Genomic DNA, 27663 nt, shown 5'->3' with positions numbered 1-27663 from the left:
TGCTTGCATAATACAACTACACTGTCTGTTTGATCTTAATCAAGGTCATCACAACAGGAAATTGAACAATTTCTTTATATTTTCAACTTGTTTCTGATATTTACGTTATGTAAAAGATTTGCAATATGTAGGAGTAATTAGCCAATGCACTGACTGATCTGTATGCAACAAACATTCAAGTGCAAACATCTTGTTAAGTGTCTCTTATTCTTTTTCCAGGTAAATCACCGGTACAAATTAAACTATAAGTGTCCAGGTTGTGTGTTGACAAAGACTAACAGAATTAGTCAAACTGCACTAAAGGACTTTACACTCAACAGTCTTAAGATCACTCTGACTGGTTTGACCAAATGAATTCTTTTGGATAACAAATTTCTAACTATGTTGTCAAAAGAAAGGAAATGCAAATTTTCGAACTGCAATTCAACATTATACCCTAATGGACCAGAAATAAGCTTCACATTTGTAGGCATTACAAATGCAAAATAAAAACAAAGTCCAAGGACGGTAAATCTTTGAAAAGCCAGTCAACCAAAACTTAACAAACTATCAGTAAGTTATCAATACACTTTATGTAACAAAAAATCTGATTGATATCTGCATGGAAAAAAAAAATCCTGACAACTGCTTTAATTCAGAATGACAGAAGGAAAGAATGATGGAAGGACTGACATGGGTAACACTATATGCCCCAACACTTGTTGACTGGGGCATAAAGATGATTACGCAATACAGCTAATTTGCTTTCAGAAGATAATTGTACGATTCCATATAACTTACTTCTGACTTACCTTGTGTGAATCTTGACATTTTTCAGCACTGTCAACTACGATGGAGTCACATGTTAGGTCACATGGTCTATCAGAAGTCTGATTTGACTGTCCATCTGCATCAGTTGTACGATAAATAAAGGTTAAGTTGTTTCCATGAGCAACAGAGGCTTCAACAATGAACTCTGCATCAATAAAAACTGCAAAGACTTTGGCATTTTCTGGTAAAGCAAAGGAGTCTGGGATACAAGATGGTCTATTTGCTTCATTTGTTTCTAATACTACTTGGAGGTCCTTTGGTTCTGGTTGTTGAACTGTGACAGTGATTGTTGATAGTAAGGTAGATAACTTATTGATAACACGCACCTCTGTAATAAATAAAATTTTAAATGTCTTAATGACTGAATTGCATGAGCACAAATTTAGTTTTAAAATTAAACAAAACTTGTGAATTAAGATTTGTTTACCTAATGATCTGTTAATCAATCATTGTTAGAGAGCTATTTTAGGTTATTCAACAAATTTCTCTGACTCAACAAGACAGGTATTTGAGAAAATCCTTTCTGGAATTTCCTGTTTACAGGATTATTATACAAAAATCTTCAGGTGTACTTTTCCCACTACTAACATTGTTATTTTCGCACATTCTAACAGAATGTTCAAATACATAAATATTAAAGACTTATCAGTTCATTTTAGTGCAATCATTATCTTCAAATTATATAATACAATAAAATGCTCCGCAGGGCGCAGCTTGATACGACCGCAGAGGTCGAACCCTGAACAGTTGGGGGAAGTATGGACACAACATTCAAGCTTGATACAGCTTTGGATTTGGATTGTGATTAAATATTTGACACAGCATAGGTTTCTAACACAGATTGAATGTGGTCTAAGAACTTAAAAATTTTAAATTGGACATTCACCTATTATGGTCCAATATCCAAAATCTAAATACATGGTTAGATTCAGCATATCAAAGAACCCCAATAATTCAATTTTTGATGAAATCAAACAAAGTTTAATTTTGGACCCTTTTGACCTCAATGTGGACAAAGTTGATAACGGGGCCCAAAAATCAAAAATCTAAATACATGGTTAGATTCAGCATATCAAAGAACCCCATATATTTAATTTTTGTTGAAATCAAACAAAGTTTAATTTTGGACCCCGATTTGGACCAACTTGAAAACTGGGCCCATATTCAAAAATCTAAATACATGTTTAGATTCAGCATATCAAAGAACCCTAAGAATTCAATTTTTGTTAAAATCAAACTAAGTTTAATTTTGGACCCTTTGGACCTTAATGTAGACCAATTTGAAAACGGAACCAAAATTTAAGAATCTAAATACACAGTTAGATTCGGCATATCAAAGAACCCCAATAATTCAATTTTTGATGAAATCAAACAAAGTTTAATTTTGGACCCTTTGGACCTCAATGTGGACCAATTTAAAAACGGGGCCCAAAATCCAAAAACTAAATACACGGTTAGATTCAGCATATTAAAGAACCCCATGAAATCAAGAATAAAACCCCATTGAAATTGGTCAAGAAATAAGCAATTTATAGGAAGTATCTTCTTTTGCACAATCCTGTGCTATTAAATATTTCTTGCTATTGCGCAATACTGTACAATTGACAATTTCTTGCTATTGCGCAATATTGTGCTATTGGATATTTCTTGCTATTGCGCAATACTGTGCAATTGAAGATTTCTTGCTATTGCGCAATACTGTGCAATTGAAGATTTCTTGCTATTGTGCAATACTGTGCAATTGAAAATTTCTTGCTATTGCACAATACTTATTATATAATAATTTACACATCCTGTTTGGTGTGTATCTCCTACCATATCATTATTATTTGATTTTAAATATAAATCAGAAATAACCAACTTAAAATGGAAAATTTTAAAAGAAACAAAAAAGGAAAAAAAGAAAAAAAAGGAAAAAAAAATAAATCCCCCCCCCAAAATTTTTTGAACCCCCATTATGATTCATCACCCCCAAACTCAATCCCAGCCTTCCCTTTGTGGTATGGTACCTTGCAGTACAATTTCAGAGAGATCCATACACTTGAACACAAGTTATTGTCTGGAAACTAGAAAAAAATGTGTTTTTTGGCCCCTTTTTGGCCCCAAATTCCTAAACGTTTAGGGCAATTACCCCCAAACTCAAACCCAGCTTTCCCTTTGTGATATGGAACCTTGTAGTACAATTTCAGAAAGATCCATACACATACACACAAGTTATTGTCATGAAACTAGAAAAATGCTTGTTTTTTGCCCCTTTTTTGGCCCCTAATTCCTAAAATTTGGAGGCAATTACCCCCAAAATCAATCCCAGCATTCCTTTAGTGATATGGAACCTTGTGGTACAATGTCAGAGAGATCCATACACTAACACACAAGTTATGTCTGGAAGTTACAAAAATGCTTATTTTTGGCCCCTTTTTGGCCCCTAATTCCTTTACTGTTATTACCATAAGCCCCAAAATCAATCCCAACCTTCCTTTTGTGGTATTGAACCTTGTGGTAAAATTTCATAAAGATCCATTCACTTAAACTAAAGTTAGAGTGCGAAAACCAATGTGTCTTCGGACGACGCCAGACGCCGCCGAAGCGACAACGACGTCGACGCCAACGTCATACCAATATACGACCACAAAAATTTTTTTGCGGTCATATAAAAATTAACTAGGAACATGTTTATTTAACCCACACCACATTCTATATGCCTGTCCCAAGTCAGGAGCCTGTAATTCAGTGGTTGTCGTTTGTTGCTGTATATCATGTTTTTTCGTTTATATAATTGTGTTGTACATAAATCAGGCCGTATCGAATTGTTTTGCATTAGTCATTTAGTTGAGGGCTGTACATGACCTATAGTTGATAACATGATAACTCTACGTCATTTGGTCTCTTATGGAGAGTTGTCTCATTGGCAATCATACCAAATCTTCTTATTTTTATATAGAAAAAACATTTCTGCCATGAATTCATTTTTTATAATTTCACCTTTAGATTCTTCTATTAACCCAAATTAGTTTTCTAAATTAGCAGGGCCCTCAGTGGCCAAGTAGTCTAAGTAGTCCAAATACTGTAACACTAGCCTGTCAACACTGAGGTTGTGAGCTGCAATCCCCCACGTGGCAGGTGCGCTCTACTCTAATCTTAATTGATTAGGATTATCATACCTGCCAACTTTTCAAAATCTCCATGGGGGATTTTAAGAGCAAGAGGACCTAATGTTCCTCTTATATTGTCATAAGTGTTTATAATCAACTACTATATTGTTTAAATGAGTATGTATGTGCTTAAATCCCCTTTAACTCATTTGAATTCCTGTTTTGAGGTGTTCAGTTTATATAATATTAAAAGAATTTCAAAATTCAGGTCAGCACCTCTCATGGGGGAAATCCCCCATAAATCGGGATAGTTGGCAGGTCTGGATTATCAGTTTTCATACAGAAGGTCAGTGGTTCTCTCCGGCTTCCTCTACCACTAAAAACAGACTGCCACGAAATAGCACAATAGTGCTGAAAGTGGTTTTAAACACCAATCAATAAATTAATCAATCTAAAATAAAAAGATTCTGCTTGAATTTTTTTCTGTTATCAATTTATATTGCAGTACAAATGTCCTTACATTTTGATAACAAAAATCCTTCTTATCTTTATTTCAAACGTTTTGGTCAACAATTCTTTAATAAAATGCTCCGCAGGGCGCAGCTTGATACGACCGCAGAGGTCGAACCCTGAACAGTTGGGGCAAGTATGGACACAACATTCAAGCTTGATACAGCTCTGAATTTGGATTGTGATTAAATATTTGACACAGCATAGGTTTCTGACACAGAATGAATGTGGTCTAAGAACTTAAAAATTTTAAATTGGACATTCACCTATTATGGTCCAATATCCAAAATCTAAATACATGGTTAGATTCAGCATATCAAAGAACCCCAAGAATTCAATTTTTGATGAAATCAAACAAAGTTTAATTTTGGACCCTTTTGATCTCAATGTGGACAAAAATGATAACAGGGCCCAAAAATCAAAAATCTAAATACATGGTTAGATTCAGCATATCAAAGAACCCCATATATTCAATTTTTGTTGAAATCAAACAAAGTTTAATTTTGGACCCCGATTTGGACCAACTTGAAAACTGGGCCCATAATCAAAAATCTAAATACATGTTTAGATTCAGCATATCAAAGAACCCTAAAAATTCAATTTTTGTTAAAATCAAACTAAGTTTAATTTTGGACCCTTTGGACCTTTATGTAGACCAATTTGAAAACGGAACCAAAAATTAAGAATCTAAATACACAGTTAGATTCGGCATATCAAAGAACCCCAATAATTCAATTTTTGATGAAATCAAACAAAGTTAAATTTTGGACCCTTTGGACTTCAATGTGGACCAATTTAAAAACGGGGCCCAAAATCCAAAAACTTAATACACGGTTAGATTCAGCATATTAGAGAACCCCATATATTCCATTTTTGTTGAAATCAAACAAAGTTTAATTTTGGACCCCGATTTGGACCAACTTGAAAACTGGGCCCATAATCAAAAATCTAAATACATGGTTAGATTCAGCATATCAAAGAACCCCATATATTCAATTTTTGTTGAAATCAAACAAAGTTTAATTTTGGACCCCGATTTGGACCAACTTGAAAACTGGGCCCATAATCAAAAATCTAAATACATGGTTAGATTCAGCATATCAAAGAACCCCATATATTCAATTTTTGATGAAATCAAACAAAGTTTAATTTTGGACCCTTTTGATCTCAATGTGGACAAAGTTGATAACGGGGCCCAACAATCAAAAATCTAAATACATGGTTAGATTCAGCATATCAAAGAACCCCATATATTCAATTTTTGTTGAAATCAAACAAAGTTTAATTTTGGACCCCGATTTGGACCAACTTGAAAACTGGGCCCATAATCAAAAATCTAAATACATGGTTAGATTCAGCATATCAAAGAACCCCATATATTCAATTTTTGTTGAAATCAAACAAAGTTTAATTTTGGACCCCGATTTGGACCAACTCGAAAACTGGGCCCATAATCAAAAATCTAAATACATGGTTAGATTCAGCATATCAAAGAACCCCATATATTCAATTTTTGATGAAATCAAACAAAGTTTAATTTTGGACCCTTTTGATCTCAATGTGGACAAAGTTGATAACGGGGCCCAACAATCAAAAATCTAAATACATGGTTAGATTCAGCATATCAAAGAACCCCATATATTCAATTTTTGTTGAAATCAAACAAAGTTTAATTTTGGACCCCGATTTGGACCAACTTGAAAACTGGGCCCATAATCAAAAATCTAAATACATGGTTAGATTCAGCATATCAAAGAACCCCATATATTCAATTTTTGTTGAAATCAAACAAAGTTTAATTTTGGACCCCGATTTGGACCAACTCGAAAACTGGGCCCATAATCAAAAATCTAAATACATGGTTAGATTCAGCATATCAAAAAACCCCATATATTCAATTTTTGTTGAAATCAAACTAAGTTTAATTTTGGACCCTTTGGACCTTTATGTAGACCAATTTGAAAACAGAACCAAAAATTAAGAATCTAAATACACGGTTAGATTCGGCATATCAAAGAACCCCAATAATTCAATTTTTGATGAAATCAAACAAAGTAAAATTTTGGACCCTTTGGACCTCAATGTGGACCAATTTAAAAACGGGGCCCAAAATCTAAAAACTTAATACACGGTTAGATTCAGCATATTAAAGAACCCCAAGAATTCAAGAATAAAACCCCATTGAAATTGATCAAGAAATAAGCAATTTATACGAAGTATCTTCTTTTGCACAATACTGTGCAATTGATTATTTCTTGCTATTGCGCAATACTGTACAATTGACAATTTCTTGCTATTGCGCAATATTGTGCTATTGGATATTTCTTGCTATTGCGCAATACTGTGCAATTGAAGATTTCTTGCTATTGCGCAATACTGTGCAATTGAAGATTTCTTGCTATTGTGCAATACTGTGCAATTGAAAATTTCTTGCTATTGCACAATACTTATTATATAATAATTTACACATCCTGTTTGGTGTGTATCTCCTACCATATCATTATTATTTGCTTTTAAATATAAATCAGAAATAACCAACTTAAAATGGAAAATTTTAAAAGAAAAAAAAAAGGAAAAAAAGAAAAAAAAAAGAAAAAAAAAAAAATCCCCCCCCCCCAAAATTTTTTGAACCCCCTTATGATTCATCACCCCCAAACTCAATCTCAGCCTTCCCTTTGTGGTATGGTACCTTGCAGTACAATTTCAGAGAGATCCATACACTTGAACACAAGTTATTGTCTGGAAACTAGAAAAATGCTTATTTTTGGCCCCTTTTTGGCCCCCAATTCCTAAACGTTTCGGGCAATTACCCCCAAACTCAATTCCAGCTTTCCCTTTGTGATATGGAACCTTGTAGTACAATTTCAGAAATATCCAAACACTTACACACAAGTTATTGTCATGAAACTAGAAAAATGCTTGTTTTTTGCCCCTTTTTTGGCCCCTAATTCCTAACATTTTGAGGCAATTACCCCCAAAATCAATTACAGCCTTCCCTTTGTGATATGGAACCTTGTGGTACAATGTCAGAGAGATCCATACACTTACACACAAGTTATTGTCTGGAAGTTACAAAAATGCTTATTGTTGGCCCCTTTTTGGCCCCTAATTCCTTAACTGTTGGTACCATAACCCCCAAAATCAATCCCAACCTTCCTTTCATGGTATTGAACCTTATGGTAAAATTTCATGGAGATCCATTCACTTAAACTAAAGTTAGAGTGCGAAAACCAATGTGTCTTCGGACGACGCCAGACGACGCCGGACGACGACGACGACGACGACAACGACGACGACGACGCCAACGTCATACCAATATACGACCAAAAAATTTTCAATTTTTGCGGTCGTATAAAAATGAAAACAACACTTTATAAATTTCACGCTTCCGAAGTGCTTTCTGGATTTACCTTCATCAGAAATGCTCAAAGCTGAAAATTTGAAAGCCAAGGATGTATTAACTTCTTCTAATTTAACACATGTAAAGTTTAAGAATGAACATTAAAAATCAATTACTTGTCACATATATGTTAATTACAGACTTTGTCACTGGTAAATTTCTTCTGTCTAGTATAACATTACATTTAGGAACACAAAACAAATAAAATCATTAGTCTGCCTGTCACATATATATACATATATCTTTTCCATAATACTGTAATAAGGCACTTAAAAAGGTTCATGTGGCAAGCAACTATTATAGACATATCAAACATAGTGTAAACCCTATCCTCTATCAAAAGTCCCCTAGCTGGCCTAGTGTTATTGTACAGGCCATTAATGCAGGAATTCATGGGTTTGATCTCTACTACAGTGAAATCAAACACTTTAAAATTAGTATTTCATCCCCTGGTTTTTGTGGTGTTTGTTAAGTTTAAACTTTGGATTTCTTTGGAAATTTGTCTGTCGGTTTGTCTTTTTACCATGGGCATAGTATTGTCTTTCTTTCTTCCACTTATGATTCTTTATTTCCGATTCCCATTCTTTAACATTTTAATTAAGGAATGACTGTAATATTTTTTCTGTCTATGAAGAAATAACATCAAAAATGTGGTGCACTCTGAATAACCCACGTAGCGAGTTATTTTAAAGTGTGCACCACATTTTTTATGTTATTTCGAATAGACAGAAAAAATATTACAGTCATTTCTTATAATTTAATTCTTAATTCCATTTTAAACCAGAGTAAATCATGAAAAAACGTTGATGACGTCAAGGTCACATGACAAAATTATGTCTATGTGCTGATAAACAAAACAATGTCAGCCAATCGGAAGACGCGTTACATCCAAATTTAAATTATTCACATATAAAGTTCAAAACAGTTATTCATACACCAGAAAAGGTAGCAAATTTAGAGGGTACTAGTGCCTAAATTCCCAATGGGACATGCTACCTAAACCTACTATACTGTTACATTGTATATGGGACAAGGTTTATAGAGTTAACTCAACAATAAGAAACTTCTTACATGTACATGTATTTGTTCTTTCACAAAGATTGACTTATTGATGTTTTAAATTCACAGGTGTTCAAAAATCAAATCAATTAATTTTTTTTGGTATCAAACAAGGTGAAACATAATGTGTTTATTATTGTGATACTTCATGATAGTTCACACTTTAAACTTCCTACTTTTTGTCTTCAGATGAATTAACTTGTCTTCTACATGTCCAAATATGACATAATAGTAACCAAAGTTTTACATCAATTGTTATACCTTAATCATACAAAACAATATAAATGTCTACAATGTCAGAAATTTTTTTTAAAGTAACTGTCAAAATTTGAAACAGTACTTAAAGGACATTAGCTGTCAAATTCATGCTAAAATTCTCATATTTGATTTATAACATATGTTTAGTACATCCAAATTGAAAAAAGAAAACAACAAAAAATCATCAAAAACATGAACTTGTTATAATGTATCAGCATTCTGTATTTATTATAACTTTACCCATATTTCAATGGCAGTGAGTTTATATATACATAAAATACAATCAGATGGCCTTTATAAAATTATAAAGCTTTCTCTCATGATGAAGCATTGAACATGTTTGTATATGTGATGCCAGAGTGTATCCCGGCTACAGTGCTTACAAGCTTTTATCTCTTGAAAAGTATTCTTACTTTGACTCCTGAGATTGAAAGTGTATAGCTAATTGTAAAAGCTTTGGCCAATGTTTAATGAAAAAGGAATGAAAGACTGGCAATCCATCTTAAATATCCCAAGATGAAACCTTATATATAACCATTGACCTTTGTCCTTGTGAAATTGGAAATGGATTTAAACTCTACAAATGGCAAAAAATTGGATGCAAATTTGGAACTCTGAGGTGCCTACAAAAAGTGACAATCTATCCTCTGTTTAGTTATATTGTAACCTTTACCATTGACCTTAAAAAATAAATAAGGTACAACCATTCCACTTGATCAATTGAATTAAGAAGGCTTGAAAAACATTTGATGCAATCAAGTTTTGTTCTCTGGTGCCAACTGCAGAATAACAGAGGAACAAATTGGCAGACAGTTTGACTAATGGACAAACACAGCATCAAGGCAAACAAATTTGTGTATTGAAAAATAGGTAGTAAGTGTTTAACAGATCCAAAAACTGCCCACAGATTACAACTCATCATCATCAAGCTGCTTATCAAACATTAAGTCATTGTTGTTCAGTAATATTGGAGAAAACAGCGACGAAAAATTTTAAGTTCATTCAACATATCGAAAACTTTAAATTATAAACAAACTGAAATTAGTTCAGTTGTCGGACAAATCAGAAAAGTGCTCACAAAATACAACTCATAAATATCAAGCTGCTGACCAATCATGAAGTCATAATGTTTAGTAGTAGCTATAAGTGAGAAAAATGTGACAGAGATATTTGTTAAGACGAACAGAGGAACAAACAGTTGAACAGAGGAACAAACATATGAACATGGTGAAGGCAATATAGACCAACTCTTACAGTGAGGGTATAATAATTTTGAAGCCTTTCTCACATAACATTAGTATTGACAATTGCACTTGGATGACCATATGTACACCTAACCACCTGGGTCTACATAATTATAGGAGATCTATAAAACTTGTCAAATCTGTCAAACCCTGTACTTAAGTGATCATTTAAAACCAACCACACACACAAGTTCTTAAGATCAATCAATTCCTTTTACAAATACTGTTTTTATCCTATTTCCTAGTCCCAACTCTAAAATGATCACATAAAAAAATGTTTACTTCTTTTTACTTGATGCTGCCAATCTGCTTGGGTAGACAATTTTAGATATATCTTTTTATAAAGTCCTAAATAAATACAGCTAATAATTCTATTGAAAAAAATTATCAGCCTAAATTATGCTTGGTGTACCATGTTATCTTGAGCTCTTTTCAATATCTACTTTGGAACTTTAATAAAATCTTTTGACTTCTTTTAAATCCATGTCATTTAATATTTTAAACTATTGAATTATCAATATTGTCATCATGTTGAATGATCATGACCTTTGTGGACCCATAAATGTTAAAACAGAAAATGTCCACTCCGTCAAAACTGAATTGTCGATTATAATGTGTTTAAATTCAAAAATGATTTTGTCAAGTGGAACATTAACTATCATCCTGAAACCTCAAAAAAAAATTTAGGTGCACAACTCTAAATCAGTAAATGTCAAATTCATCAAAATCAAAATTCCCTTGAAACTTAATGGCCCATGACATTATCAAAGAATTCAAAAAAGGTTCTATCAAGTGGAACTCCAATTATCCTCTAAATAATTAAAATTTTATATTTTAAAGATAATAATAAGGGGCATAACTCTTGAATGTAAAATGCCAAAAAACGTCAAAATCAAACTTGATTTGTATTTCATGAATCATGACACTGCGTTAAAATCTAAAATGATTCTGTCAAATAGTACTTAATTTATCATCCAGAAACAAAAAAACTCAATTTTGAATATAATTACGGGCATAACTCTTGAATGGTAAATGCAAAAGGCATCAAAATCAAATTAGACCTGTATTTTATAAATCATTACATTGTGTTTAAATCTGAAAAGTTTTGTGAAGTGGTACTTAAGTTTTTATCTGGAAATCCCAATTTTTAAGATAACTAAGGGGTATAACTCTTGAAGGGCAAGTATCAAAACTGTCAAAAATAAACTTGACCTGCATTTTATGGTCCATGACAATTTCAATAGTCATTGAAACACATATTTTTCAGATTAACATAGTTCATACATGTACCGATAGGAAAAATGAAAATAACAAATTTCAAATTGTCTTCTTTAATTAGCTTGCATATTGGAAGGCTTCGAGACAACAATGGAATCTTTTTAAGTAAAAAAATATTGATGCAAATTCTCTGGAAAATAGATTAACCAATATGGCCAAATTAAGTGAAAACATCATAAATGTTCACTTAAATAAGTATTGTGATCATTTTGATTCATGAATACAAAGGTTTTTTATACAGGGAATTGAAACGTAGAACTATTACACTGTCCCAATGGTCAACCAAATACACAGCAATCCTGACAAACTACATGATGACAAATAATCACATGATCAATATAAAGACAGATCATCTCAATGTTTTAATTAATATGTCAGACAGCTTTATGGTCCAAGAATGATAAATGGGATCATATATCACCAATTATTTTTCCATGTTTATCAAGTCCATAAACAATTACAGGCTAATTTTAGTTGGTAAAGCTAATAAAAAAATATCTTTTATCTGAAGTTATGGATTTAGTCAGGAAACTTGAAAAATATTGACCCATAATTTTTCTCTTTTTCTGCACAAATGCACCAGCTGCAAAAGGAAAAAGATAAGAACATTCATAACAGTTGATTGACAGTATTCAACTTTATGCCTACTAACATCATGTTTATATAGAACTGGAAAATTTTCTTTGTCTTTAATTTCAAGTCACTTATCTTTAAGGCTATTGAGTCAAAAATCCTGCAAGATTTGAAACATTAGTTTTTAATCATCTTCCACAGCTTAAATTTGTTTAAATACCAAATAAACTGTTGACACAGAGATATGTCTCATGTTTTGTAATTAAGATGGCATAATACAAATGTTGAAATTAAAATGGCAATATTTAAACATGTAAACTATGCAAATCATTCAAAGACAATGAATCAGGACTGAAGATGCAGGGTAAATAACCTCCATTGAAATGTGAAATGCCAATGCTTATAAAACTGCATATCAAATACCATTGACTTATATCATAAGTGGTTTTCTTAAACTAACCTAAACACAAACATGAACTCGTATACTTTGTAAAAGTTTCAAAGTCAATGAACCATGATAAGGGGGTTGTGTCGTATAATCTTCATGGCAATGAGACTTGCAAATGCCAAAACAACTGCATACCCAATATCACTGACTTAACATTAAGTCTTTCATCTGATCTAATGACAAACATTAACATGTAAATAATGCAAAACATTAAAGTCAAATAATCTCCATGGAAATTAGATGTGCCAATGCTAACACAACTGCATACCACATATCATTGACCTACCACTAATATTACCCCTTAAACGGAGGTAATCACAACCTAATACATGTAAACTAATCAAAAGTCAATAGACCATGACTGAGGGGATGGGGCAAAATAATCTCCATGGATATGAGATGTGCCAATACTCATACATTATCATTGTTCTACCACTAATAGTTCCCCTTAAACTGACCTAATCACAAGCTAATACATGTAAACTAAGAAAAAGTTTCAAAGTCAATAGACCATGACTGAGGGGGCAGGGTCAAATAATCTCCATGGATATAAGATGTGCTAATGCTAATACAACTGCATACCAAATATCATAGACCTACCACTAGTGGTTCCCCATAAAATTGACCTAGTCACAAACTAATACATTGTCGTCACCGACGACGGAAACAGTACACCCAAGTCTCACTTTCGTCGACATAATACCAAAAAAAATGTTATTTTATATTCAAAAATGTTCCTTGGTCCTAAATTGAATAAATGTACCAAGTCAGGCTGTTTGGATTAGGAGTTATTGTGAGTTGACTCGGTTGTTGTTGGTTGTATGGTTTGTTGTTCTGTCCAATATTGTTGGTAATTCCTGTTATACTTTTTATGCATTATATACCTATTTCTGTGCAATGTTAAAGTGTCTGGAATAACATTCATCAGGCATGCTTGAAACAAAACATTTGAGAAGTCATTTCATGAAATGTTTGGAAGCAAAACAATAAATTAAAATTGCTTTATCCAACATCCAAGATCAGCAATTGGCACAAACAACTTTTGATTTTCACTATTTATTTATGGTTTCATTAAAAATGAAGTTCATAAATATCGTATGTACATTTTAATCAACAGAACTACATGCATTTGTTTAGATGAATTCTATTTTTCATTATGCAGAATAAACATTTGATCTTTTTATATAGCAATGTACTATTTCAGGCAACTGTAAATCTTTATAAATGTCAGTTTGTACAGAATGCCTTCCTTCACAGATATCATATTATTTAATACAATCTACACACTCCAAGGTAGAAATGGAGATGTGGTGAAAAATTAATGAGACAGCAACCAAAAAACACAACTAGACATCAGCAACAATAATAAACATCCATACCATATCTCCAGCTCTAAATGACCCTTAATCTACAAAATTTCTAATCTCCAGCTCTAAATGACCCCTAATCTACAAAAGTTCTTATCTCCAGCTCTAAATGACCCCTAATCTACAAAAGTTCTCATCTCCAGTTCTAAATGACCCCTAGTCTACAAAAGTTCTTATCTCCAGCTCTAAATGACCCCTAATCTACAAAAGTTCTTATCTCCATCTCTAAATGACCCCTAGTCTACAAACGTTTTTATCTTTTCTTTGCCTTCCTTAAATATGTAGATACCTCAACCCTTTCTTTGTATATAGATGCACCTATTAGCAGCAATAACCAAAGTCAACTTGTGAAAACTGTTTTCTAATTTTCATACTATTTTCACTGGCCTCGATTGGAGTGAGAAAAATATTTCTCATCTCTAGAGAAAACTTTCTTGGCAAATGATTGGTCGAAATTTCAATTATGTTGTCAAATTTTCTTGATTTCTTCTGAATTTGCTAATGTGGCATCAGGAAAAAAGGCAACCATGCCTGATGACGTCACATATAAAGAACACAACTTTCTGCAAATCTTTGAAGAGGAAGAATAAACTAGACATCATTGAGATGGTAGCCATCTTTGTGGGCCCCGCTGTAACTAGTTTAGATATCGTCTTAAAATCATTATAGAAACAGATTCCACCTGCACGATATATCATGTATTACGATATTTCTCCCCTCTCAACAGCTAAATTTTTTAAATTTAACTGTCTCGAGTCGAAAAATATCTTAACACTTGATGCAGTGGTGAAATCTATATTTAATATTGCAAAGCATTATGCTAAATGATAGAACATAATTGGTAACTGTATTCTTTTACTTTATGTCTGACAGTAAGGCATGGTTTATTATAAAGCAGCTGAGATAATATTTAAAATGATGGTGCGAATCAGAAATACAACTTGCCTTCTCATACATTATGTACTGCAGTTTGTGTGTCACCATCAATTGATTAACTTTATGGGTCCTAAGTTGATAATACCTTTAGACTAATTAGAAAATAATCTAATTTACCATGTTGGATCAACTCACATTTGTACGTTTCATCCATGTGGTTGGCATTTATAATATAACTTATATATTCTAAAAAATCAACTTTCTATCCTTAGCCTTTGGAAGATTTAACTGCCTTAAAATAAGAGGATACATAGTATGAAATGTTATACATTTTCATTGTTGAAGTTTCTAGTCTTTTATGTTCTAAACTGCATTGGTGGTCTTGTGGTAGTGTACTTGCCTTGAGTGCTGGGGGTTTTGGGTTTAATCCCTGGTAGTCATTCAAGAGACTTTAAATTTGTATTTGCACCTACCATTTAGGAGTAAAATTAAAGACTCAGGTCAGGTCTGAGTCAGAATAATGTGTCTGAGAAGCGTAATATGTCTTACTGCAGACTCTCTCACCTTGTGAGCTAGTAAATTCCAAATCTGAATCATCATGTCAGTGTAGTGCAATTCAGGATATATATTCATATACCATTAACAGGTTATCATTCTGAATATACATGTAATACTTTCTGCTAACAACCATCAATTAATCTAAGAACTGATTCCTTCTACACAAAAACATAAGATATTGACTGACTAATTCACCAGTTCCCACTGTAAGTTAAACACTAGTGTAAGAGGAGGCAGGGGATAATCAGTTTTCCATTATATTCCATACGACTTACATTTCAGGTTTAATATTTAGTTCTAAGTATTTCACAATATTTAACCAACTGTAGAAGAAAATACAATGTTATTAGTTCATCACTTTACAGGATCCTTTGATCCTACCATCTCTAGTGTGAAAGGATTTCAAAGAAATAATTGCCAAGTTAAGGGCTCATGTTTTGAATAGTATCCTTGTCTCAATGGTATGATAACTAACGACTTCCAGGACATTGAATCATATTTTCCATATATTCAAGTTTTACCTTCAAAGAGGGTGGTAAAGGGTTATTTTCGTGCAACGTGTTTTGCCATTTTTATTTCACGTGCAGCCGTGAAAAAGGTTCGTTATTCACTGTGTTTCGTGAAATCGGTAAAGAGATCAACGTGCAACAAATTTTTAATTGTTCGTTCATCGTGAAATGGCAATTTTATTTCGCGTTCTTCCGTGCAGATACCCCCCCTTTACACCCCTCTTCAAAAACTAAGCATACAACAAACAGCAGAACATTATGGAGCCTGAGAGTAATGAAGTGTGTATTGAGCTATAACTTTCATAAAGTCTACCGGTAGTTGAGGCAGTAGCCTTAAATTTGTTTATTTTGAACCGAATTACTTGGGAAACTTTGGAATTATAAAGTGAAAATTACAAGTATAAAGTTGAAAATGATAAGTCTCCTGTTCAACCTGTTTTGTAGGTTAATTAGATTGTTCTTATATTTTTCACATTTAGTTTGTGCAAAACAAAAACCTCAACAACAACAGTCTTAACGTTATTTAGTTTGTTTCCCTCTTCATCAGGGTTTTTTATAGACAAAATTATACATTAAAAATATTATGATGTTGAATCAGAACCTTCTTTGGATGGGCATTAGGATGTATGGTAGAAAAGATAAAGATGTCAAAACAGTGTGATGAATTGATTGAATTAAAAGTAAAATAACATATTTTTTAACTATGTACTAAATTACAATAAATACTAACTGTTATTGTTTTTTTTTTACATGTAATGATTAAAATGTTTGAAATAACATTACATGACAACAAATTGCTAAGTACATTATTTTTCTATATAATTATATGACTAAGAAATTATGTAGATACAGTATTTAGTTTCAACAATGTTGTTACATAATTAGCTTCATTATGACAAAGCAGAATATACTTTGTTACTCAAAACTTTTAATCTAAAATTTTACTGTAATTTCACAATTTGATATACCGGTAAATGTAATTTTGCATTCTGTTTTCTTCACAATTAAATTAAAAAATCAATGAAATCATCCAATATTTCTAGGTGAATTTCAACATACTATGTACATACTGCACAAAAAACCTAAAGCCTACCTGTCTGAATTAAAACGAAAGCTTAGTAATGGAATCCCTGATTATACTATCAAGCATACAACGGTATATTTCCTCTGAACAAGTATGTTTAACCCAGTCAATGTTGTTTAACTTGATCATAAACAAACTAAAAACTTGTATACAGTCAGAAATACAAATTAATGATAATGTTTTCTTGTCAAGCATCAATTAATTGCCATCCCTTCCCTAAAGCTAACACTGAGAAAATCTTAGATGTAAGGCCATGTGTACAAATTTATTAGTAACTAGATTTTTGTGAAAAAAAAAGCTGTCAGCAGATTTTTTGTTTTTATTTTCATTGCTATTTTCTTTTAAACATTTAAATAAGTAGCTTGGTTAAAAATAAAAGTAGAAGGTGTCCACTGGACACAGATGCCCTGCTTGTAAATATGCAAGAGTGAATGTAATAATTAAATCCTACTGATTATGTTTTTTTTTTCATTTATAAAAGGACATCACACAAGAACAGTGAAAGTGAAGCTAACCAGATTCAAACTTGGATCTGTGTTTGGTGGTAATAAGCATTGTGAATAAATTTCATAACATTTGGTTGAGGCAAACTGGTAAGTTAGAGAACGAAAACCAATTTTGGGATGTAGAACAGAGTCGAATGTACAGACAGACATGGGAAAACCTTAATGCCCACTTCACCTAGTAGCGGGGGCGTAAAATTTACTAATGCTCTTGTATTTTTTTTACCGTGTTTACATATGACATTTGCAAATCAGACTGAACTAGATACGCCCGCATAGGTCCAACCCTGAACAGTTGGGGCAAAAATGGACACAATATTCAAGCTTGATTCAGGTCTGAATTTGGATTGTAATTAAATATTTGACATATTATAGGTTTCTGAATAAATGTAGTCAAAGATCTTTAAATTGGTTGTATGAATTGAATTTATATTCAATTAAAGATTTCTTGCTGTTGTGCAATACTTAGTAAATCTGTTGTCAGACTATAAACAAATAAAGTTCAATTAATTCTCCATGTATATTAGAAATTTATGAAAATAAAAAGGGAGCTTACATCAATAGATATAAACAATTCACCAAAGTTTCATAAGAATTACTGAAAGCATTTTTGAGATTTGTCCGAAAACTGGAAAATCCCCCTTTTTTTATGAATAAAACCCTGTAACTCGGAAACATAAAATCTAAAATTTATAAAAAATCCAAAGGGAGCTTATGTCAATAGATATAAACAATTCACCACAATTTCTTGCAAGTTGGTGAAAGCATTCTTGACTTATTATCCGAAAACTGGAAAATCCCTCTTTTTTTAATGAATAAAACCCCATAACTCGGAAACATAAAATCTAAATTTTAGAAAAAACGAAAGGGAGCTAACGTCAATAGATTTGTCAATAGGTAAACAATTCACCAAAGTTTTATGCAAATTGGTTAAAGCATTTTTTAGTTAATGTCCGACATGTTGACGACGGACAAACGGATGGACAGACGGACAACGGTATACCATAATACGTCCCGTAAACGAGCGTATAAAAACAATAAGAATAGACATCTTTCTGGAAAGAGCATATTTCTATTTTCTCTTTGCTTCATACATTTGCATTAAGAAAATATCGACCCTAGAATACAGTAAAATATTGCATACAGATTGATAAATGTCCTTTGCTCCATCTCCAGTGGCAAATATTTCATACAGATTCAGGACACAATCAATTCGAGAAGTCAATTAAGTAGCATCTACAAAGTAGGTTGACTGGGATTGATGGCTGGAAATTTGGACTGCAACTGGAAAGTGAGGGTATGCTGCACTTAGAAAAAACAAGGACTCAAAGCAGCATGTATAGTTAATGTCTGACCTTTTTTATTGATTCCTCAGAAGACCGTTTCTTGTATAAGGGTCATTGTTAAAGCTATCAAGGACCATAACTCCTGAACAGCAAATTAAAAATGGTAAACACCAATCCTGACCTCTTTTTGTTCATGAGATACAACATATACAAATTTTAAATGATTGGATCAAGTGTTTTCATAATGACATAAAGTACCATTTTCCAATCAATAAAGGACCATAACTCCTGAACGGCAAAACTGACAATTTGAAATATCAAATTTGACCACTTTTTTTTTATTAGAGAAACAATATATTAAAATTTCAAAAGATTTAGTTGAAAGCATGGTTCTCAAATTGTACTAACACAGCTGGAGCTGGTTTCACCATCAGAAAACCCTGTTATAAACTAAGGAAAAGAAAAAGGAAGATGTCAACCAAGAACATTTTAAAAAGATTCTACTGATCCTCAACTATTTATCAGAATCAGACATAAAACAAATGGACATTTTATTGTTGGAAATAATATTTTTTATTATAAAATAGACATTTCACAAAACAGTTTTTTATAGATAAGAAATAAAGAGGATGTGGCATGATTGCCAATGAGATAACTCTCCACCAGAGACCAAATGATATAGAAATTAACAACTGTTTTTAGTCTGTATTTTTTGGAAGTTTCTGTTAAACTTGCATAATAAACAAACAAAGAAAATAACTTTGTGCGTTGTCATTCAGCAAACAATTTTTTCCGATGTTGGCCTTGATCTAGCCAGGATGTGAGGTCATCCATATTGCCAATGTAAGTACCTTTGAGTCAGGTAAAGCCAACTTTTACACAGAAAACATCAAAAGGAAGTGAAATTAACATAAACCTTTGTCAGACATTATAAAACACTCAAGGCATAATGTTTGATATCAGTATGAAATGTGTAATCATCCCTTTATATATAAAATATCAGCTAAAACTTTTAAACATCAAATTTATTGTTAGAACTCTTTTTGAGACTAAACATAGGATAAATAATGATTTTTAAGTGTGGTCTCTATTCTCCAGTTGCTTCTATCATGTTTAAAAACCTACTATTGTCATTAGAATGGTAATGACCAGGGTAAAAAAATAATATCATAAAGATATGAAATTTTGGTTTTATATCAGATGATTTTAGTAGACATTGACCAATAGATTCAAATATACAATTTGAGGTTAACTTAGACAATGTCACCAAGGCATGACCTAATTTGGTTGGAATATTAAAGTATGATATCAATAAACTGCTATATTCTCTTGAATGCTACACCATACCAAGTTGCAAAGCTGTCTGTCACTAAGGTAGTGAAAATTGACCCCAACCTTGGTCATGAACAAAGCATGAAAGGATAAAACAGAGTGACTTGCCTCCCTGAAAGGCTGTGATGTCACCTTTTGCACAAATTTGGCATATTAGCTTTGTAAAACTGATTTTTTCTTAAGAGAGCTATGAAACTCGCATACTGCAAGTGCATAGCTCATATAGTAACTGCCCATAGTATAGCAAATATATCATGCTTTGTCCTGGTAACTGCATCTTTCTATGCAATAATGAGCACTATATGACCCAACTATCAGATAAAGTCCAACTTAACTCATCATAATTAGACCAAAAAAGCATGCCTTGTAAGAAAATATAAATCAAATTAAGAAACATTTCCTTTTCTAATAAAGTCTTTTTCTGTCAAGATTTTTTGATTACTATACATGCAATAAAAAATACTTACTTTAACCCATGATTTGTTTGTAACATATCATCCAATTAATCAATTAGCCCAAGTGACTTCTTATTCCATGTAAAATATATATGTACATCAAATTACCTACCTCAAACAAACTAATAAATCATGTCTGTACAATAAATACAAATATATACTCAATGTCATAAAGGGTTACCCTACATGACCTTTTACCTCCAAATAGTCTGTTAATATTGTCAATGCAGATGAACTGATAAAAATTTTTTTTTTCATACGAAATATTTAAATCTTTTCAGAATAGGTGGAAGGTCAAACATGACAGCTTGTCACTGATAATTGAATGTTAATTACCAATGCATAACTGTTAAATCAGCATAATTTATGTAAACTTGATAGAAATTATATTTTTCTCTCAGGTTTTTGTGCATTTTCTTGTCTTTTACTGTCAAATAAATAATACATATCATAGGGTTTTTTTTCTTTTTTTTCTATGGAAGGGAGACTCTAATGTATGTCTGTATTCTATCGTGGCTTGTATTTGGTTAAGTATAATTTTTACATGTCTAACACATGCTCATAAACCTTAATTTAAAAACATATATAAAATGAATAATTCAAAGTTTTAAATGCAAATAAAATCATGAATAGTATTGTTCTTATAAAAAAATAGTTTTGCCACATAACAACTTTTTACAATGCCTTGTGAATTATTTTTATTTGTAAATTTCCTGTCAAATATCTATATATATATATATGTTACATGCACTTTTCTCTCTACCACAAACATTATATCATATGACATGAAGGATGTAACCACATGTTATTAACTATAAATACTTTATATATTTATTTTTACTAAATTCAGACATGAACTTTCTAGAAACCTGTGCCAACTGACTATAAATTATGGCCTAATGAATCCATTGCCATCTGTTTCCAACCAATCATGAACTTATTCCACTGTCAGTCTAAACCATTATAAATTATACACTAGTAAATTTTGGAAACTTAAAAACAGAGTTACATGTATATTTTAGGCAGTTGGTTAAGATTTACTGTGTTTGCAATTTTTATTTCAAGTGTTTTTGTGCTTGAAGCTCATTTAATATTCAGTTTTTCTTTAAAACTTGTTCAAACACAAAGTGTAAGTTATTTTCAATTCATCATGAAATGGCTATTTTATTTCCTGTTTGCCCATTAACAAACTTCACCCCCTTTTCACAACGTTCTTCTGGGAGATTAAAATTCTCTTATTTGGGTGGAAAATCCCTTGTCAAGATGCAGCTTACTACTATTTTGTATTGATACCTTAGTTAAAAATTTCAAGAAGAAAATATACTTATCACCTGTGTATAATGTGGCAAAGAAAGCTATCTAAAAGATGTATCAGAAGAAGCATTTATAAATTTTGCTCTACTGGGAGTCATTTTTTTCAGTTTCAGTTTAGCATTTAAATTACCATGTACCATCTTCCAGTCACCCAGGAACATTCAAACTATTATGTTGTAAAATGTTTTTTAGATAAGTAGTTTACATGTATATCCCATAAGGAACTATACAAAACAAGTTGCATTGTATGTCCAGCCATCTTCAATCTCAGATCAGCACTTTCATCTCAAATTCTTCAGGAATTAAAGAACCTTAGTGAGCGCGCTCACATACCCCACGTCCCCACATTGTCATTGGAGAAATAAAATAAGTGTAAGAAAAAAAAATTGTATCAGAAAAAAAAATTGAATCATAATTTCCTGTCAATATGCACATCTACATAGTACATCCTTATTATCTACACAGTTTCATGAAATTCTGTTGTGTGGTTTGAGAGGAGTTGCGATGACAAAAGGTTGCAGTAGTATATTGGGCAAATAAGTTCAAAGGGGCGTAACTCCTGGAAAAAAAATTGAATCGTAATTTCCTGTCGATATGCACATCTACGTAGTATGTCCTTATTATCTGAAAAGGTTTCATGAAATTCTGTTGTGTGGTTTGAGAGGTAAGTTGCGATGACAAAAGGTTGCAGTAGTATATTGGGCAAATAAGTTCAAAGGGGCGTAACTCCTGGAAAAAAAATTGAATCGTAATTTCCTGTCAATATGCACATCTACGTAGTATGTCCTTATTATCTGAAAAGGTTTCATGAAATTCTGTTGTGTGGTTTGAGAGGAGTTGCGATGACAAAAGGTTGCAGTAGTACATTAAAGTAAATAAGTACAAAGGGGCGTAACTCCTAGAAAAAAAATTGAATCGTAATTTCCTGTCGATATGCACAACTACATAGTATGTCCTTATTATCTAAAAAGGTTTTGTGAAATTCTGTTGTGTGGTTTGAGAGGAGTTGCGATGACAAGAAATAGGACTGACGGACTGACGGACTGAGGGACAGACGGACGGACAGGTCAAAAACATTATACCCTCCGCAACTCCTTGTGTGGGGTATAATAATTAAACCATCTAATGTAATTTAAATATGTTAAAAAGTTAACAGTATATATAATATATATATCGCCATTAGAATCCTCTGTAAATCTTCTTTTACAGTTATAGTGGATTTGACACAATAACCACAAGAGTGCACACACTGAAATGTTTTGCCTGTTTTACTGACCATTGATTTTATGCTGACAGTCCTAAATATAAAGCTTTACTACAAGTATCACATAAATGTAACATGATCCAAGAAAGAGAGGTCAAGGTCAGATAAACCAAACCAGAAATACATGTACACCTTACAATAATTCCATACACCAAATATAGTTGACCTATTGCTTATAGTTTCTAAGAAACTAACTTGACCAGGAAAACTTAACATTGACCAATGAACTATGAAAATGAGGTAAAGGTCAGATGAACCATGCCAGACAGACATGTACACTTTACAATCAATCTATGCATTAAATATAGTTGACCTATTGCTTATAGTATCTGAGAAACAAACTTAACCATGAAAACTTAACATTGACCAATGAACCAAGAAAATGAGGTCAAGGTCAGATGATACCTGCCAGACAGACATATACACCTTACAATCATTCCATACACCAAAATGTGACCAACTACAGTTGACCTATTGCTTATAGTTTAAGAAAAATAGTCCAAAACATAAAACCTAAACACTGAGCAATGAACCGTGAAAATGAGGTCATTGTAAAATATTTCCATACACCAAATATAGTTGACCTATTGCATATAGTATTAGAAAATAAAGAGCTGTGCCATGAACGCATGATATGCCCATTGCTTTTTCAAAAAATAAGTTCTATAACTCCTCAATGTCATATCACAAATTTATATAAAACTAAAGGGAGGTTATTTAAATAGATATAAACCAGTTACCAAAGTTTCATGAAAACTGCTCAATGCACTTCTGAGTTATTGTCTGAAAACTGAAAAATCCCCCCTTTTTTATGAATAAAATCTCATAACTCGGAAACGTAAATTTAAAAAAAAAATTTAAATCTAAAGGGAGCTTAAGTCAATAGGTATAAACCAGTCACCAAAGTTTCATGAAAACTGCTCAAAGCATTTTTGAGTTATTGTCTGAAAACTAGAAAATCCCCCTTTTTTTAATAATAAAACCCCATAACTAGGAAACGTGAAATCTAAAATTTATAAAAATTGAAAGGGAGCTCAAGTCAATAGATAAAAAAACAATTCACCAAAGTTTCATGCAAATTAGTTAAAGAGTTATTGTCCGACATGTTGACGGCAGACGGACACAAAACACAATAAATTGCTTCACCAAGCTCAGCTCGATACAACCGCAGAGGTCCAACCCTGAACAGTTGGGGCAAAAATTGACACAATATTCGCGCTTGATACAGGTCTGAATTTGGATTGTAATTAAATATTTGACACATAATAGGTTTCTGACACAGAATAACTGTAGTCAAAGAACTTAGAATTGGTTATAAGATTTGAATTTATATTCAATTTTTTGCTTCTCTTTTTAATTTCTGAAATCTGAAATGAGAAAAAACTGTCCCCCCCTCACAATTGCTTTTTTACCCCCCCCCCCCCCCTAATTCCTAAACGGTTTGAGCCATAACCCCCCAAAGCCAATCCTAACCATCCCTTTGTGGTAGGGAAACTTGTGGTATAATTTCAGAGAGATCCATACACCGTTCCACAAGTTATTGTCTGGAAACTAGAAAAATGCTTATTTGGGCCCCTTTTTGACCCCTTATTCCTAAACTGTTAGGACTATAACCCCCAAAATCAATCCCCACCGTGTGTTTAACTTTCATAGATTTCTATTTACATTTACTAAAGTTATTGTCTGGAAACCAAATGTCTTCGGATGACGCTGATGACGACGACGATGACGTGATAATAATATACGACCGCAAAAAATGCAAAATTTTTTGCAGTCGTATAAAAACTTATCTTTTACCACTGAACCATGAAAATGAGGTCAAGGTCAGATGACTCCTGCCAGTTGGACATGTACACCTTACAATCATTCCATACACCAAATATAGTAGACCTATTGCTTACAGTACCTGATATATGGACTTGACCACGAAAACTTAACCTTGTTCACTAATCCATGAAATGAGGTAGAGGTCAGATGAAAACTGTCTGACAGGCATGAGGACCTTGTAAGGTATGCACATACTAAATATAGTTATCCTATTACTCATAATAAGAGAGAAATTAACATTACAAAAAATCTGAACTTTTTTTCAGGTAGTTACAGAACCATGAAAATGAGGTCAAGGACAATAGAAAAAGAAAGACAGAAACTTCATAACATAAGGCATCTATATACAGTATGAAGCATACAGGTCTTCCACCTTCTAAAACATAAAGTTTTTAAGAAGTTAGTTAATGCTGCTGGATCACTATCCCTATGTCAAGCTTTCTGCAACAGAAATCGTAGGCTCGACAAAAATCAATCAAAAGAATGTTTTTACCAAAATTTTGTTTATTTTGTACATGGATTTCAAAGTAGATGTTCATGTATAACACTGACTTTCTTGGTAAAAAAAAATGGCAAATGATGACAACAGCTAACATGACCCTCAGCGTCAGGTGAGCTTATAGTCTATTTGCCAATTTTGTAATTGACCATGTATATTTGAAGCAGATCCGAGATAGAAATAAGGTCCATCCTTTGTACAAGTTGTTTCCCTTAGGAGGACATAATTTTTCATTGCCAATGAAGAGCAAGCAGACAGAGATAACTTATCCATATTTAATGTATTTAATGGAATTTTGTAGATTTTGTATTGATGATCATATTTGCTGTTAACAGTTTCTGCCACGTCTATTCAGTTCATGAGAAAATGGGGAAAAAAAAGAAGAATAGTCAAAAATTGTCTTTAAAGGACAATAACTCCTATAAAGAATCATCTGATAATTTTGACTGAAATTGGATGTAGGTAGATCTTAATATTCTGTGCATTTTTGCCGTCATACTTAAAGGAGTCTACATTTAACACAGATAGATCAGCTTGCACTATGCTTAAAAGTGACAGTGGCCTTGTCCCCTAGATTAAGTTAAGCCAATACTGGCTTTAAGATGTCTAACACATGTTATTGAGCAGAGACACATCCCAATCTTAGACCATCAATGACACCATCTGCTGGTAGGCATAAAAATAACATATGTCTTTCTTCTCACAGGAAATATTCATGTGGGAAAAGCCCTTACATCACAAAATGACTTGAGAATTATAAGAATGTAAGGTTATTATGCAATCGCTGCACTTTTAACTTGCCCATAGCGTAACATATGGAAATTCATTACATCAGATATACAAACTTTGACCATATCATAAGGAAAACAAAATGTTTTGACAAACTATTATAACCTTGTGAAGGACATGAAGTCAATCAATCTTGATAATTTCAAAAATAATATAAAAATATAGAAAATTATGTTAACTTTGATGTGGAAAACCAGATTCTTATTTTTATACCATGTCAATTATATCTAACAGTAAAAACTCCTTTGAATCTTATTAAACATGCGATTTCATGTAACCCTAGACATAAACATTAAAGTTCAGGAAATTGATCTGTCATTTCACGCCTTTCTAAAATTCATTGATTTCTTTATCAAACATTAATTGAGAAAGTGTACCTCCATTTACAAGCTTGTTTATCTCTATTTGACAATGTCCACAAATTTCACAGGAAAGTGACCTGGCTTGTCAATAAAGCTTGATTTCTCAATTAACTCCTAAACTGATAGATCTAAACAACCATAAATTTCCTGTAGTCATAGAGAGGCCTCCATGGATAAAGGGGTCCCTACAATTTTTTTTTTTCAAAAAGTTTTTATATTTTGTGACAACACCACAGTGTACTCGTAGCCATAAGCTAAAAAAGGGAGCTACTGTTGTTACAGTAAATAACAGAACTTTAAGTGAGCAAGCACACATATTTTCCGCCCCACATAGTTAATATGGGATATGTTTACAAGTCCCCCCATCAAAAAGTGGTCCCTCTGAGACTCATTTTAGATATTTCTGATTATCAAACTCATCAGAGATTTCGATGAGTGAAAACCATGATACAAATTTGAAGAGGATCTGATAAGAAATGAAGGGGCTATCCCAGCAACAAGAATAAATATGGGATATTTCACAATTGTCCCTTCAGAAAATAAAAGGTTCTCCATTTGACATTTTTCTGATTATCAAACTGATCTCAGGTTTTGGTGAGTATAAACCTTCATACACATACACATTTGAAGCATATGTGATATTTTCACAAGTCCCCTTCCAAATAAAATATCCATGATGTGCAATTGTTTCTTAATCCAATTAAATTGTAATCCACAAAAATACACTAATCCACAGTATATGCCCCCCAGCCCAGTCCAATTTTAGAGAAACTTTACAAAATAATAATTCCATTTCAAAATTATTATGGATGGTCCTCGAGCCGATCCAGTCTGAAATATTCTTGAGCATCCATGGATTTAAAAAGAAGGTACTGAGAATTCTTTTTTTGCCTGAAATTAATTCATTAAAAAAGTTTTAAAGTCGATGTTCCAAGTGGTATCATCTTCTGAAAAAATATAGATTTC

At 32.5% G+C, this 27663-nt stretch overlaps 1 protein-coding gene and 1 long non-coding RNA gene across 2 annotated transcripts in view; one reads left to right on the top strand and one right to left on the bottom strand.

The window, feature by feature from the left end:
* The window catches only part of LOC127730170 (polycystic kidney disease protein 1-like 1), a 278069-nt gene that overhangs the window by 201529 nt on the left and 48877 nt on the right, over positions 1–27663 (bottom strand). The window contains exon 6 of the mRNA XM_052238430.1: positions 792–1138. Coding sequence (XP_052094390.1) covers positions 792–1138 — 347 coding nt within the window. The remainder of the gene's footprint in view (positions 1–791; positions 1139–27663) is intronic.
* LOC127730174 (uncharacterized) overlaps positions 1494–27663 on the top strand; it is a 61483-nt gene continuing 35313 nt past the window's right edge. Inside the window, exon 1 of the long non-coding RNA XR_007994988.1 lies at positions 1494–1541. This is a non-coding gene — a long non-coding RNA (uncharacterized LOC127730174). The remainder of the gene's footprint in view (positions 1542–27663) is intronic.

Source organism: Mytilus californianus, unplaced genomic scaffold (assembly GCF_021869535.1).
Source record: "Mytilus californianus isolate M0D057914Y unplaced genomic scaffold, xbMytCali1.0.p SCAF_2, whole genome shotgun sequence".
Taxonomy (NCBI): domain Eukaryota; kingdom Metazoa; phylum Mollusca; class Bivalvia; order Mytilida; family Mytilidae; genus Mytilus; species Mytilus californianus.
Note: the sequence above shows the minus strand (reverse complement) of the source record. Positions and strands in the feature narration are given on the sequence as shown.